Source organism: Medicago sativa, chromosome 7 (assembly GCF_051527215.1).
Source record: "Medicago sativa cultivar Bolivia chromosome 7, Bolivia_mono, whole genome shotgun sequence".
NCBI lineage: Eukaryota > Viridiplantae > Streptophyta > Magnoliopsida > Fabales > Fabaceae > Medicago > Medicago sativa.
The window spans coordinates 103,532,779-103,549,787 of NC_140755.1; the positions used below are offsets into that span (position 1 = coordinate 103,532,779).

General features: G+C 31.1%; 2 protein-coding genes across 2 annotated transcripts; both read left to right on the top strand.

The window, feature by feature from the left end:
• The first annotated feature begins 4,940 nt into the window (after positions 1-4,940).
• Positions 4,941-8,106, top strand: LOC146911605 (GDSL esterase/lipase LTL1-like). Its single transcript, XM_085725865.1, has 5 exons — positions 4,941-5,247; positions 5,492-5,619; positions 5,771-6,013; positions 7,068-7,323; positions 7,661-8,106. Exons 1-5 carry the CDS (start codon positions 5,019-5,021, stop codon positions 7,891-7,893), a joined length of 1,089 nt encoding a protein of 362 aa, XP_085581991.1. The 5' UTR covers positions 4,941-5,018; the 3' UTR covers positions 7,894-8,106.
• A 5,338-nt stretch (positions 8,107-13,444) lies between these two features.
• On the top strand, positions 13,445-16,310 carry LOC146911606 (GDSL esterase/lipase At5g33370-like). The gene is made up of 5 exons (XM_085725868.1): positions 13,445-13,762; positions 14,011-14,138; positions 14,295-14,537; positions 15,458-15,710; positions 15,823-16,310. Exons 1-5 carry the CDS (start codon positions 13,507-13,509, stop codon positions 16,056-16,058), a joined length of 1,116 nt encoding a protein of 371 aa, XP_085581994.1. The 5' UTR covers positions 13,445-13,506; the 3' UTR covers positions 16,059-16,310.
• Positions 16,311-17,009: the final 699 nt, after the last annotated feature.

A 17,009-nucleotide genomic window follows, 5' to 3' on the forward strand; every position in this document is an offset into this window, starting at 1 on the left:
TGTATAAGGGATGATACATGCACTTTTGTTTTGGAAAAAACTGAATGGTTTACTCCAGTCTGTGAGGTACATGTTGGCGAAGCTCTTTAACTGTTATCAACTTTAGAATGAGTTCATCACTTACACTTGGGACCTATCGATTTTGAGTTTGATGCCAAAAAAGTGGTGGATAGTTTTTCATCTGTACATCAAGATGTTATAGAATTTGGGATGTTCATTCGTAATTGTAAAACTATCTTTGAACAATATTATGTCAACTCTAGTGTTGAGTTTGTGAGGAGACAAACAAATGATGCAGCCCATAGATTAGCTAAGGCAACCACATCCTCAGCTAGTTTCCAGATTTTGGTAGAAATACCAGATTGTATTGAACATATTTTAAGTAAGGGTAGTGTTAACTTGTGCCCTTAGGGCACATGTTAAGAAAGCCAAAAGAAGAAATATTCTCTAAAATTTTGTGCATTTAATGGATTAAAAAGTTAAAAATTAAATGGAATGCACACATTCCAATATATTATTTCTATATTTGAATCATTAACTTGTGCCTTGAGGGCACAAGTTAATATTTCCCTTTAAGTAATGAAATGATATAAGCTTCTTTCGTTAAAAAAAATCAACAATATCATCTTTAAAAACTCAATAAATTTTGTCTAATGTAGACACTCTCTCTCGTCTATATAATCTATAATTTATGTAGGTTTGTTATCCGAGTATAATTTTTATATATAATTAACAAGTTTGAAGGTTGAACCGGGCTACAACTATATTTGTTTATTCTACGACTTAACCTATATTTTAATTTTTATAAATTCAAATATTTGTTTGTAAGGACGCATTGAAAAAAATTTGTCCTTAGTTATAAGTTTTTTTTCAAATTATTAGAAAGAAAAAAGCAGAGAAAAGAAAAATGTCAAAAGAACTACCAAATGGTGTTGGGTGTGGAAAAGGAAAGAAAGTGTGGTCACGATATATAGTGTATATTGAAAATAAATGTTCTTTTAACCTTAGGCTTTTAGCATTCTTAGAAAAACAAAGGATTTTTTGAAGAGAAGCCATATTACAAACAAAGGATTTTTTGAAAGAGAAGCCATATTACAACCCAAGGAAATATAGTGATCCATGATCGATTGCATGTTTTGTGATAATTTCTTAGTTTATTTTCAAAATTGATTTGTTGTGAATACAATGTACACATTGAGTGAAACATTTGTGAGGATTGTGATTATGAATAATCAACTCTTGATTGGAATGTTTGACATCACACTTTGGTTTAGCGAATTGTTTCATAAGCATTTCCTTGATTCACTGACATCATGATATTTGTCTTTGAAAATGCATTTCATGAATCATGCAAACTCAAAATGATTGAAATTAGAAGTTCTTGATTGTTTATAAACTTTGAGTGTTCATTGCACACAATTATAATGTTTGAACCTTGTTTTGAATTTTTGTTAGAACATTTGTTTGAGATCAAACAAAACTATAAGTTGGGAAGAGTTGATAAGTGTCAAATTTACTTGTTTTCCAATATATTTCTAAGGCACTTATTAACTTGAATTGAATAGAGAAAAACATGGGGTATTTTCCAATTGAATGTACATATTTAGAATTTAGGTTTTTATTACATATGTACTTTTACATATTTCCTTGTGATTATGGGTTAAAGAGACTTAACACTCATGGGTGGGTAGCACTTGAAGAATTGGAGCTAAAGAAATCAATAAAATTGGAAAATGGACAAAAGATAAGCGAGCATATCAAATGGCTAAGCGGTTTAGCCACAAAAGAATTCAAAAGTAAAACAAGGAAAAATCAATAAGCACCCTAATCAAAGGGCTTAGCGATTCATGACGGTTAATAAGTGACTCGATAGACAACCATAGAAATAATTGAACGGAAAAAATATACTGCAAGTTTATGTGGATATTATAAAATAAATATTTTGATTGCTTTTCTTTGCTCTTGGGTGGTATGTAATTATTGTGTAGACATTGTCTGTTTATTGGTATTACTTCCTTAGTACACCTTGTGCTAGGAATGCCATTTGGTTGTGTTAATATATTTCATTTTAGTTTCTTCAAAAAAAAATTTTTTTTGATTGCCACCATTAGTTATCGATACGTGGGTAATATATTCATATTTTTTTTTAGGAATATATTCATATATAAAATCTGCTACGCTCACGAGACGGAAATCTTAACGGAAACCTATGAATAAAAAAAACGAAATTTTGAGTACACATCTTTTAATGGATAGAGAGACACACACCTTGTGATATTTGTAAGCACATGTATCATATTCATTAGCAAATTAGTAAAATTACTAAAATAAAATACTTAAAAAAACTCAACCTAAAAGAAACTTTGACCCAATTTTGTGTTTATTGTTTGATCAATAATTTTTTTCAAAGTGAGTGTATAATGTATTACTCTGATTGTCCCTAGATATAAGTAAAATATGCAATTGTAATTATGGACGAGAAAGAAATAATTATATGCATCAATACTCTTTTCTGCTGTAAAATGACAGGAAAGAAAATCTATATAATTACAAAATAATATTTTACAAAAAGCATTTTTCTTTTTTGAAAAATACATGATACACGTAGATACCTCATAACCCGGCAAATATATTCCATCTATCGGATATCTGCAAAGATATAGAGCGAACACGAATATCGTTTTTATGTAACAGTGCCAACTGCCAACAAATGACTACACCAATTAGTGACACTGGAGGAGGGTAGCTGTGACGAATACCATGGTATTTATGTTGAACACATGCACAATATATATCTGTCTGCTCGTCGTCCCCACCACCTAATTGAATTATTGTTTAGGGAAAAAACACCTCGTTATTTCTTTAAATCATGTTTAGCTCAAAAGGGACTAATATGGACCCAATCGATTTTTTGTTACTTATTCTAAATCAACCAATTTTTGAGAGTGACATTGTTTATAGTTTAACAGAAAAACTTGATTATCAGACATTAATGAGGAACACAAACAATCCTGTCCATACAAGAGAAACCTGTTTATTTTCGGGTTACATGTTATTTCTTTGTTATTTTAGTTCTCTGCTGATCTTTCTATATCATGACTTAATTGTCGTGCTTAAACTTTATGCATATATGTCATGGAGATGTTAGACTTAATTTAGACCATATGGTTGGAAGTTTCAATCAATATCTCATAATCAACGTATCAATGTTTTTTGAATTTCTAAAAAAAGTTCATTTCATTATTATCATTGACGATATTGATTAATACCATCCGATAGTGATGCATTTGAAATTAGATTTTCTTGTAGAAACATTTGAAATTAGATTGATTATGACTGAAATTTTATTTATGATTTAGACATCTATATCTAAATTTCAAACATTAACTAAGTGATCAAATGACTCAATTTTTTTTAGCAATGTATCGAGTTTGAGTCATTTAATTTTGAGAAAAGACCCTGTTAAATGTGTATGGTAATAATTTTTTTTTAGGGGACTTCATACTAATAACTTGGTTACCAAAAAAGTTAAAGAGATTAAAAAAATTAAGCAGTAGTATTTTTTGACGGAAAAAGTTAGTATTAAGATTCCTTAAAAAAAAAAAGATTAAATTTGTGGTATTATTTTATCTTTTGAGAAGATTATTTTTTCAATTTATGATCATTTTATCTTTTAATAAGAGTATTTATTATTACCAACCGCATTAGCATAAGTCAGTTGGCACAGACAACACTTCATTATATGTATGGGCCAGAGTTCGAATCCCAAACACCCTTGTTTACTTTAAAAAGTGAATTCTAGCCACTCCGACAAAAAAAAATATTTATTATTACCAATTACGAAAAAATTATGGATAATTTAATAAGATTCTGAGAACAATTATAAATAGCATAATATATTTAAGTATCATGCAATGACAGTATAGTGATGCTATAAAAACGAAATCGTAACAAATAAAGTTGTAGAAGTGGCTTGACAACAGAGCCGGCAGAACATAACTCTACCATTCTATTTGCCTCAAATGTACATATAATAACAGCCCTCCTAGCTATTTTTGTATACATCAACACACATTGACGTCAACTGTTTTTGGATCTACACTTATGTTTATCTACTCTCTCGTTCTCACATTAATGGTAAGAAGTAAGACAGTACTATATAACAGTTACAGAGGAAATAAAAATTCAAAAAATTACACCTTAATCTTTTTGAGGTACACTGAATTAGGGTATGTTTGTATTAATAGTATAGTATAAAGAATATATAACATCAATTCTATTTCATTACATCCTATACCACCAGTTCAAACATAACCTAATCATTTCATAATGGAACTAGTTGCCTTTTGCGAATTGAATTCAAAAAAGAAATATTGTACTTTACGTTATTCATATATGAATTTAAATTATATATATTTCCTAATGATAATGCGCCCGCACAAATTAGCAAGACCCATAAAAATAATGACGTCATGTACAATACTTCTTAATGTACCTAGCTAGTTGCATTATTTCATCATGGTAACTTTGATACCTTGTCAAAACAAAAATCTGCTAACTTTGATAAATTACATTAATTCAGTCAGTGTATATGTACCAGTTAAGCAAGTATTGTCAAGAAGTGGTAGTAAAAATAAATGTCCATGTTTGTCCGTAGTTATGATGAAGAATAATTCTGACTTACAGTCATTTTAAACTCTGGCTACATTGGCGGCTAGAAATTACATGTACTTGAAGTTAGATGGATATTTTCACTTCAATTCTATATCTAATTTAAGACCAATGATCATTGAGCAATTATGTGAGGCACTTGAATTTTCTTGATTCGGCGGTTTGCTTTAAATCACTGGGAGGTGGTAGAAAATAACATTAATGAGTGTTATTTAGAGAATGTGTCAATTCAACCTTATATATACCCTTCTCATTTGCATGTTCCATACAAACCACGACTCATCAAATTGAGACATCACATACAAATTAGTAACACTTCTCAATCCTCTCAATTGTTTTGCATTGCAATGGCTACTTCTTTGGTGATTGCTTTTTGTGTAATGATAAGCTTGGTTGGTTGTGCTTATGCTCAACCAAGAGCTTTCTTTGTTTTTGGAGATTCTTTAGTGGACAGTGGTAACAATGACTTTCTTGCTACCACGGCCCGAGCTGACAATTATCCATATGGCATTGATTATCCAAGTCATAGACCTACTGGGCGTTTCTCTAATGGCTACAATATCCCTGACCTAATCAGTAAGATCGAGTTTACCATTGCTACTAAAAAAAAACACTATCAGCTAGGAAAATTTAGAAAGAGAAAACATAAAATATTTCTCTAAATTAGTCACCAAATTTAGTGACGAGAGAATTAGCGAGAAAATTTAATTTTTTCCAATCACTATTTTTTGTTGCTAATTTATTTTTCTAGTATATATTTTAATATAATTCAACATATTTTGACTAATCATACTTGTTTCTAATATTTGTATAATTACAGGTTTGGAGCTTGGGTTAGAGCCTACACTTCCATACTTGAGCCCACTACTAGTTGGAGAGAAGCTTCTAATTGGTGCCAACTTTGCATCCGCTGGAATTGGAATTCTCAATGATACCGGATTCCAATTTGTAAGTGTAACATTAAACTATTAGTAGTAATTCAAATTGTTAAAACATTAATGTCACCAAATTAATGGTGACTATAATAAAAAAGTTTATGCTAAATTGGTAGTAGTAACATATTAATATTAACATGTATGATGATTGGTTGGTTTGGCAGATCCATATCATTAGAATCTACAAGCAGCTAAGGCTATTTGAATTGTATCAGAAAAGAGTAAGTGCACACATTGGTTCAGAGGGAGCAAGAAACCTAGTCAACAGAGCACTCGTACTCATCACTCTTGGTGGCAATGATTTTGTCAACAACTATTATTTGGTTCCTTTTTCAGCAAGATCTCGTCAATTTTCTCTCCCAGATTATGTTCGTTATCTCATTTCCGAGTACCGCAAAGTTCTCAGGGTATATTATTCTTCATTTTGTACCAATCCAGTTATCACTATATTTAAATTTCACTTATGTTCTCTGTCACATAACCAATTGCCAAAAGTTTGAGATTATAGTTTAAGGATATTTAATAATTAATATGGACGTGGTTGCATGTTTAATAATGGCTGTTAGTAGAGGAGTGAATGTGTTTGTGCAAAATGTGTTAGTTGGTGAGGGATAATTAACAACTTAATTTGTGTGTCACTTTCAAACATGTATAGTATTATCATTAAAAAAACATGTCTAGTATTATTTAATGCAGTTTCTGACTTTAATAAAGTCTGGTCAATGTTATCGTCCATGAATTAAACTAGTACTAAACTATTACTCCCTCCGTCCCGGAATAACTGATCCATTTTCTAAAAAAAAGTGTCCTAAAATAACTGACCCATTTCAATTTTCAATACAATTTTCATCATTCCCAATACAATATAACACTAAATAATACTACTTTTATCATTCCCAATACAATATATTTCACTTTCCCCTTTATTTATATGTACATTTTTCTTAATATGTGTGAAAAACAAAATTGTGTCAATTAAATTGGGACGGAGGTAGTAAATTATTGGGAGCTTCTATGGTGCAGTTGACTTTTTTGAAAAAATTAATTTTGATCTTAATATTTGATTCATTTTTAAATTGTTGATTACTGGTTAATAATCAATAGTAATCCATCTAGTAATGTTTGCAACATCTTGGACTTACAGATACTATTTTATCGTTGGAATATTTAACATGCAAACAGAGTTGATAATATTATGTGATAGTCTTAAGTGTTACACTTTGTGGGGTGTTACGCTTAAAACAAGGTAGGATAAAATTAGATTAAGTGTAGTCTTGTTAATCTAATAAATTGATGATGCTATGAGGATTGAACTTTTGATGCCATTGTACAAACAGTGGGGTGTTACTTACTAAATTTTTTATGTTATAGTATTAACTTCACCAGAAAAGTCATTCTCACGACTTCACCATAGAATTTTCCTAAATTAAATTATTTCTCTATATTGCATAACATATGCAGAGGCTTTATGATTTGGGAGCTCGTAGGGTTCTTGTAACGGGAACAGGACCAATGGGGTGTGCACCAGCAGAATTAGCTATGAGAGGAGGTCCAAATGGTCAGTGTAGCGTCGAACTTGAGAGAGCTGCATCCTTATACAATCCTCAACTTGTTGACATGATCGGATCACTAAACCAAGAGATTGGCTCTGACATCTTCGTTGCTGCTGATGCATATAGAATGCACATGGATTACATTACCAACCCTCAAGCTTATGGTATGTACTGCCATATTCAAAATTATTATATACTTTTTCGGAAAATAAATAAATTTAGCATTGGTATATATAGACACATTTTTAAGAATACTATTATCAGTCATATTAAATTTTAATACACTCAAATATCAGCAATGTAACTATCAGTTTCTCTTCAGAAATGGAGAAGATTCACACTCCTGTTTGTTAGGTTGATGCTTTGTATTTATGCCATAAAAATGCATAGATGAGTTTGCTATGTCTCATGTTTAGTAGGACATATGTTTGATGAGATTCATAAACGTTCTGTTTGACTTTGACCAACAAATTTAACCAACTATTGAATTGGGCTTGACAGGATTTGCAACATCAAAGGTAGCATGCTGTGGACAAGGGCCATACAATGGACTTGGGCTTTGTACACCAGCCTCAAACTTGTGCCCAAACAGAGACCTTAATGCATTTTGGGATGCATTCCATCCATCTGAAAAGGCTAACAAAATCATAGTCAACCAAATCCTTAGGGGCAGTGCTCAGTACATGTACCCCATGAATCTCAGCACTATCATGGCCATAGATTCCAGGACTTGATCATCCTTCCTTCCATCCATCCAAGACATTTGGTTAATGTTTTTTTGTTAGTTTATGTGTGTATTTTCTTTATCTGTGTCCCTTTAATTTATCCATTAATCTTTTGTATTCCATAGCTAGTGGTTTGTCATGCCAAGTTCTTAAGTACTGGTTTGCCCACTCAAATTGTCGTTGGTCTTTTTGCCAGTAATAAAATGTCTTCCTTTGATTGAATCCAAGTGCAACATTTCTTTTGTGATCAGCATATTGATAGATAGAAGTTCTTTTTAGTAGTATTACTTATATGTTTATTTACTACTCTTGGACCAACCTAAGACATTAAGAGTTCTAAACCGAACATTAAAATGAAGTTGAGCTATGGATAAGGGTTTCGATGATTGGACGGCCTTATGTTTGAGCCGGCATGTTTATTCCATCGATTCTTGAATTGTTCAAGTTTTCAATATGCCATTGAACTAAAAAATGCAACTTAGTCCATAATTTTGTCATTGTCAATAGTTTACAATTTGAGCCTTAAAGTCTCAAATAATTTATAATTAGATTCATGACTTTTTAACTAATCTGTAGCTGATCAACTTGTCACCAATTATGAACCTGATTATAAATTATTCAAAAAGATTGTAATTTCTAAATTATTGTCAAGTTCAGAGATATAATTACAAACTATTGTTATTACAGATCAACAAAGTAATTAAATCTCACTTTCAAATTATTTTGAACACACTGATTGTGAAGTTGTTTACATAAACTTTGTGAATTAATGTGTTGGGATATCTTTACGAGCTAGCAACAAGATACACACGTTATTAAAGAAGGATTCACAACAATGAGAGTGACACGACAAGGAAGGCTGTGTTGAAAAATAATACCGCCTCAACCCCACAATTATAGACGTATTTCACCATTTTACACAAGAAATATGTACAAATGAAACTTTTATTCTAGGGTATGCTAGCTTGGGCACATATTAAGCAATTCAAAAGTAGAAACATTCTCTTAAATTTTGTGCACTTAATTAATTAAAAGTAAAAAACTTAAATTCAAATGCATTGATTACAACAAATTATTTCCATTTTTGACTCATCAACTCGTGTTTTAAGGGCACAAATTAACATTTCTCTTTATTTTCCCTTGTTAAATACTAATAGAAAGACTTGATAAAAAAATAATACTATTGTAGTGTCCATTTATCCGCATTTTTAGTTGTATTTTTTGTATTTATATTTTATGTTGTTTTATTTTTTTAGAAATTATTAAATTGATATCATAAATACAAAATGAAAGATATTAATATTGAATTTAGTATTAATTAGATGACACGTCTATAAAAAAAACTTCAAAAAAGCACTTCTACAAAAAATTGCTAGTAGATACTACAATTGAAAAAGTACACTCCCCCGTCCCCACAATGAGCGACTCGTTTATATATAAAAAAAGGAAAATGTTATTTCTCTAAAAAAATAGCATCAAGAATTCTTAAAGACACAACTTACAAGTTTTAATTGCATGATTTATTTGTTCATTTACTATTTTTCAGCCACATCTCCTTGAATTGTGGCAAATAGTGCATCGTGATTGGCTGCTCTTTATTCTTGAATAATTCTTGATGTTATTTTTCTAGAGATATAATATTGCTCATAAAAAATGTTCTAAAATGTATGACATTTTGATTTTGATTATGATTTTGATTTTCAAGGGAATATTAATTACTTGTTTTCCAATTCTAACTTTAACTAAGATTAATTTCATCATTCTCAAGTAATTATATTCTTCTATGCATATATGGTGGTAATGATTATACCAATACATGATAAACGATAATGTAGTAAAAGTATTATTTTCTCTCATTCATTTATACATTGTTTTTAATCTGTGTGAAATTGTCAAAAACTCATTACAAGATGAGTAATTGATACCACTTTCCAAATTTAAAGTGACGCTTATTTTAGGAGAAATAATACACTTGCCATCACATTATAAGTGTTTCATTTGCAATATTTTTATGTGTCAAATTATTTTATATATGTTTTCGTGAATCATATATTTTCTGCGTGCAACTGCAAAGACTAACCTCTAAAGTTGAGTAGGACCATAATGATCAGCAAAACTCCATTTGAAAAACTAGTGCAACATATACTAATGTAGAGATTTAGTCTTGCACATTATAACATGATAAAAAATTGGTCCTCTCAAAAAACACTAAACAGAGATCTCCACCATTTCTGGAAAGTTTCTAAAAGGTAGGCATGCATCTAGGTCAGTTTCAAGTCTCAACACACTAAAAGTGAGTACATGTAACTTCCACACAGATAACTCTATTGCTAAATTGAGAAACATTGAAGGAGTTTTAAGAACGAGTTTAATGTTCAAATTCTAAAAATTAACATAATTCCTACTTTACTACTAACATGGAATGGAAGCACAATGTACATTCATGTCTACAAGCACAATGTACATCCAAATTAAACCCCCCAAAAATGCATTAAAGGGTGATCCAACAATAGAAGCTTGGTAGCTAAGAACAATATTGGTGAAATAAATATCTAAGGGACCAAGTCTATAAACTCATCAAACTTTTGTGACATTAACTCTGCCTCCAAATGCGCTATACGGAGTAAATTAATCTAATTACAATTTTGACCATGATCCATCATCATGAAATAAAACCAAAGAATTAATGTTATTTATTTTTTCAGCAATGATTTATATCAGGTCATGTTACATTGTGCAGTGATTGCCATGTGAATTGTATCAACCTTGTTGTTTCTTACTAGCTAGAGTGAGGAGGAAACAGCTAGTTTTAATTGAAGTTTACGACTTAATTTGCTTGGAATCAATTAAATAGCCTCAAAAGTTGGTTGAATTGAAGAATCTAAGAAGAAGGGGTCAATAAAATATCAAATTATTAACATTTGGTTGTGGTGAAGGGTAGTGTTGGTTGAACCATTTCTCCAGCTGAATTATGTGATGTCAAGGATATTAGGTGTAAGAGTAGTTGGTATTATAAAGTCTATACAGCTCATACTATTGCTTTTACTTTGCGATCATATATATTACATTGCCCATATGATATAATAATAATGTGGTCCTTATAAATATAATCACCACTCAATTTTCTTTGGATCCAACCAAGAATTGACCCCTGTTACTGCCTAGTCATGCTTGTGTCTTTCTATACGTCTCTACTAGATCTCGAGAGTTATACATTTGTGATAAAAGTGTATATAAATGGAAGACATATTTATTTATCTTATAATAAGTTGCATTTGTTTTAGAACGGTATCATCAATTGAACATATTCATAAAGTGTTCTTGATGTCACTATGTTTGTCTCTATCCTCAATAACCGTTTAACTTTTGAAGTGTGATATTTGAACAATTATTACTGTGATAATTTTTGAGATAACCATAAATTTATAAAGAAATGTAAGTATTGACCCGGAAATTAAGATAATAGAGAGAGAGAAAGTAAAAACATAATATGAGTATGAGAGAGATAGTTGTCACCAAAGTTGTCTCAAGGGTTATACAAATATCATTTCTCTAACTTTTTTTTTTTATATTGGATATGTGCATATAAAAAATAGACAAAGGCCACCCCAAGCAAGAAAATAGTTTGTTTGAATTGATTTATTTGAAGGTGTCTACACACATGAATGCATATGACATTGTTTGAAAAAGTTTATAGAAATAAGTTATGTCGTGTTCATATATATATATAAACTTACAAAAACAACTTCTAATTTATATAAAAATAATTTGATCTTATTTTACCATTTTTATTGAATAAGTTTATACATAAATACTTTTCATATAACCTATAAATGGTAAACATGATATTAATTAGAGAGTACAAATAAACAAAAAGTTAATTAAAATTACAGTTAAAATGATACTAGTACAGTACTTTTTTCGCGGGGCAACTTTTGTGTGTGCAAATTTAACGGTTGTCAGGAAAATGAAGGAGTAACAATTATAGCAATGATGATAGGAGGACTTACACAAAAAATGATCGAAGGACTATGACAACTTCATTATTCACCAAGACCATCCACAACTGTAATTGCTTCACTACACATTCTTATTGTGCACTACAAAATTTGGAGGTTTAAAGAGAATGGTGACCATCGAAGCACTTTCTATTTTTTTATTTTTTCGGAGCCCATTTAATAAATCATAATGAAATATATAAATTTTGTTGAAATGTACTACATCCGTCTCACATTAGGTATCATAGAGTTCTCATTTTTTTTAGAGGCCAGAGTTTTGATACTTATGAGTCGTAGTTTCAAGTGGTTTGTTCTTAGGCTTTCTCTTGGCCTCTTGAGTAAAAGTCATAGAGTTATCTGTTGATTTGCATGGCACTTGTAACTCAATCTCTATTTAGTTTTTTGGCTTGATATTACTAATTATCAGAAAACAAAAATGTTTAGTAAACATAAATTGCTATTTATTATTTGTTTACATTCAAAATATTCTAAGGTGGACTATTTTTGCGTGGGTGGTCCTTTGCCACTTATGGTCTGTGTTTTCTTTGCGGTGTGAATGGATTGGATGTACATTATAATGAAGTTATAATTTGTAGCTTTGTAGAATTGTACCCTAGTGCATATATGCACTTGAAATTTTTAAATTATAAGTTGAAAAGATTTAACATTTTAAGTCGGTTGTTAGCAGTGGCGGAGCCAGGATTTTTATAAAGCCCGGGCGAAAAAAAAATTGCAATACATTTATAGGGGTTTACATAAGAAATTGCAAGCAAATAATAAAAAATTTAAAGAAATTGCCCAATTTATAAGGGTTTATATAAGAAATTCAGAGGGACCTGGTTGTTAGGATGACGGACCTTAACATGAATATTTTACTTTGCCATGAGACGTAGCAAGATGTATAAACATAAGCGTTGTGAGGAGGTGAACTATATAGCTCTAATAAAAGTGTCATATGAAGGACAAAAACATCATCTTGGATGGATTGCCGAAGTTGTTTTATCACTCTATGTTATTTTTTGTCATTTTTTATTAAATTGTTTATTCCAGAGTACTTGAATCCTAAATATGAGATTCCAACATTTAAAACTTAAGATCAGTTATGAGATTCCTAACTTAAGATCATATGAGATTCCTAACTGGTCGTGTACAAAATTTAAAAAATATAGCCATAAAGTGATGTTTTAAAACACTATATACAAACGTACTTGAAATGGCAACAAGGGTACATGTGTGATCTAATTTGACTGGTAAAATGTCCCATGCAGCAGAAGAATGGAATGAAGGAAGATTGCCAGTTATATTTATTCTTCCTCATTCGTCGGTAAAGTAATACTAGAGAGTGCAAAAGAGGGTACTTTAACATGCATCTTACTATATATGTAATGTATGCATGACAGTCCACACCTTAAATTTTATTTTCCTGAATAAAATGCAACAACTACCTGTGTACTACCTTTTGCTGTGTGGGCCATTCATCATCAGTATTATTTTCCAAAATCAATACATATAATATCTCTGACACACTATATATATAGCACCCTTTCCTCATTCCTCTACTTACAGTCTTCATATACATTGCTAATTTTTCTCTTCATATCTAATTTTAAGTTAAATTAAATCCATGTCTGCCACTATGGTTTTGCAGTCTTATTACATCAATGTAGTGATCATATTGATGGTGGCATTGGGAAGTTGTTTCAAAAGCACAGTGGCACAACGTGCTTTCTTTGTGTTTGGTGATTCTCTTGTTGATAATGGTAACAACAATTACTTAGCAACTACTGCTCGAGCTGATGCTCCTCCTTATGGCATTGATTATCCAACTCGTAGACCCACCGGACGTTTCTCTAATGGCTACAACATTCCTGACTTTATCAGTTAAGATAATCTTTCATTTCTCTCTCGTTCTATTTCTCGCAAATAATAACGTGTTTTCTTTTATTTTAAATGAAAAATGTTAGTATTGTTATTTCTATGTTGAGAGTGAAGATCGAATCTTCGACCTACTTCTCACACGTCTTAACTCCCTCACTTAGTAACCATGCAAGGTTAATTTATATCCCCCGTAATAATGTGATTAACATTAAACTTATATAGTTTTTTATTTTATGCAATGATTTTGCAGGTCAAGCACTTGGGGCAGAACCAACTTTGCCTTATTTAAGCCCTGAACTTAACGGGGAAAGATTGCTTGTTGGTGCCAATTTTGCTTCTGCTGGCATTGGAATTCTCAATGATACCGGAATCCAATTTGTAAGTGAAATTCTGGTCTTAGTATATTTTTAAATTGACATTGTGATTTTGTCAAACTCACCGGTCCAATTCAAACATACATTAAATATGTCAAATGTATTACATTTTAATTTAAGGTTGATTAATTTTAATTGACATTGTTACAAATAATTGCAGATAAACATAATTAGAATATTTAGGCAATTGGAGTATTTTCAACAATACCAGCAGAGAGTGAGTGGTCTCATTGGACCTGAACAAACTCAGAGCTTAGTGAATGGAGCATTAGTACTCATCACTCTTGGAGGCAATGATTTTGTGAATAACTATTACTTGGTGCCATTCTCTGCAAGATCACGCCAATACAATTTACCGGATTATGTCAGATATATAATATCTGAGTATAAGAAGATTTTGAGGGTAAATTACTCTCTTTAATCATTCCATCACTTTCTTCCTTTATTATACGTCTTTTTCCTAGCATGTGATCCATTATTTGGTTTGATTTATTTCAAGGTCAAATTATATAAAATGCACATTTAATTGGTTGGTAGTATCAATCATGGCCGTCAAAAAGTAAGTAACAAATTTTTTTTAGGCAAAAAGTAACAATTTACAGACCAATATTGCAAATTTTGCATCATGCACAACATTTTTTCCATCATTGGATATTGATCTAATGGTAGGAAATATATGTGTGTTTGGTGTGTACGCCTAATTTATTTGTGCACATTAGACATTCGTCAATTACCATAAATAATTTGGTAACTCAAGTAGGTCCCCTTGTCTGTAGATTAATTGCTTTTTTTTCTTCTCCGTTTTGTTTTGTTTTATGATAAAGAAGTGTTATTTTTCTTTCATATCATACCTTTTTTAATAATCTAAGAAAAATACCCAAGTACCCTTCTCTATTTGTGCACCAAAATGTCACATTTTTTTGAAGTAGGATGAATTTCCACATTTCCCAATAAATGAGGCATTTTATATGTAATGTCAGTGTAGTGTATGTTTGTTATCATGGTAGATATGATAGAATCACGACGAACCACAATAAACAAAGTTTATTAAGATGCACTTCAATGGAAGTAACTATAGTTTTTTTTTTTTTTTATATGAAGTAGCTAGCTAGAGTGTTGATTGATATGTTGGAATTATAATAAGGCACTGGTTAAGGAAGTAAATATAGTAGTTTTTGTATCGGAAACTGTGTAATTAATTTTCTCAAAAATCAAAAAAGTGTTGTTTTTCATTCAAAATTTCCTTTTTTGGAGGGCACCGGTTAACAGGACCCTTATAATAATAACATTTAAATTTTGAAATATTGTGATGTATAATATCAGAGACTATACGATCTTGGAGCACGTAGGGTGATAGTGACAGGAACTGGTCCAATTGGTTGTGTTCCAGCAGAATTAGCCCAACGAGGCACAAATGGGGGATGCTCAGTTGAGCTACAACGTGCAGCAGCTTTGTTCAATCCACAACTTATTCAAATAATCCAACAACTCAACAATGAAATTGGTTCAAATGTATTCATGGGAGCCAACACAAGGCAGATGGCCCTTGACTTCGTCAATAATCCCCAAGCATATGGTAACTACACTAATCATATTCATATGATATATAGAGTAATTTAATAATGGCAGCATAACTATTAGATTTATGGTAATATTACCTTCTTATAAAAAAAGTACTGGTTATGCAGGATTTGTTACATCACAGGTAGCATGTTGTGGTCAAGGACCCTACAATGGACTTGGGCTATGCACACCACTCTCTAATTTATGCCCTAACCGTGACGAATATGCATTTTGGGATGCATTCCATCCATCTGAAAAGGCTAACAGCTTGATTGTTCAACAGATTTTGTCAGGCACAACCGATTATATGTATCCAATGAATCTCAGCACTGTTTTAGCCTTGGATTCCAAAAACACATAGCAAGCTATATATGATTTTAATATTGCTGCAAGTTTTTTCTATCTTTGAAAAAGTTGATCTGCTTGTTAATTTGTGATTTATATGTATAAGTTGGATTGGAGCTTTAAAAGTTACAGCTCCCTAAATAGTACTTGATCTTGATGTCTTAGTAGTGGATGGATGAGGGATGAACACTATCTTTATTATCAATCTCTCTTGGCAGTGCAAAAGTAATTGCATATATAATAATTGAGTCATTTTTGTTGTGTCCAATAGTTTCTTTTTCCTTACCACTCTTTTTTTTTACTATGTATAAATAAGTTATTGCATTTCATCAGAAATCTACTTTATATCTAATCCTAAGGTACATTTGCTAACCCTAATTTACAACCCTAATCCTAATTCACTTGGCGCCTAATTATCTGCCTTAATGACCTAGGATGTTTAAAATTCATTGACACGGTTTGTTATGAGAATTAATTAATTGCATAGTTTCAAATTCAAATAGGAGTGGCTTGAAAGAGTGTTAATAACTACCATAATTAATTATATCCCTTGCTCCTCATCGAAAATACATGAAAATTGATGTATACTCCAATACCAAATAAAGAGGCGGCACATACACCCTCCAGTCACTATTATAAGCAAAAAACAACATTTTGAATTCATTCATTTAATGATGTATGTGGTCTATAATAAAGACCAAATACATCATTAAATGAATGAATCTAAAATGTTGTTTTTTTGCTTATACTCCCTCCGGTCCTATATATAAGAAAAGATTCTTTTTTTGGATACATTTAATAATTAATGTATCTAGTCTTCATTGTAAACAAGATACATTAATTATTCAATGTATCTAAAAAAAAAATCTTTTCTTATATATAGGACCGGAGGGAGTAATAGTGACCGGAGGGTTTATATATTTCCAAGGCTACATTGTGATAGCTCAAACCTTAATCACTACCTCCA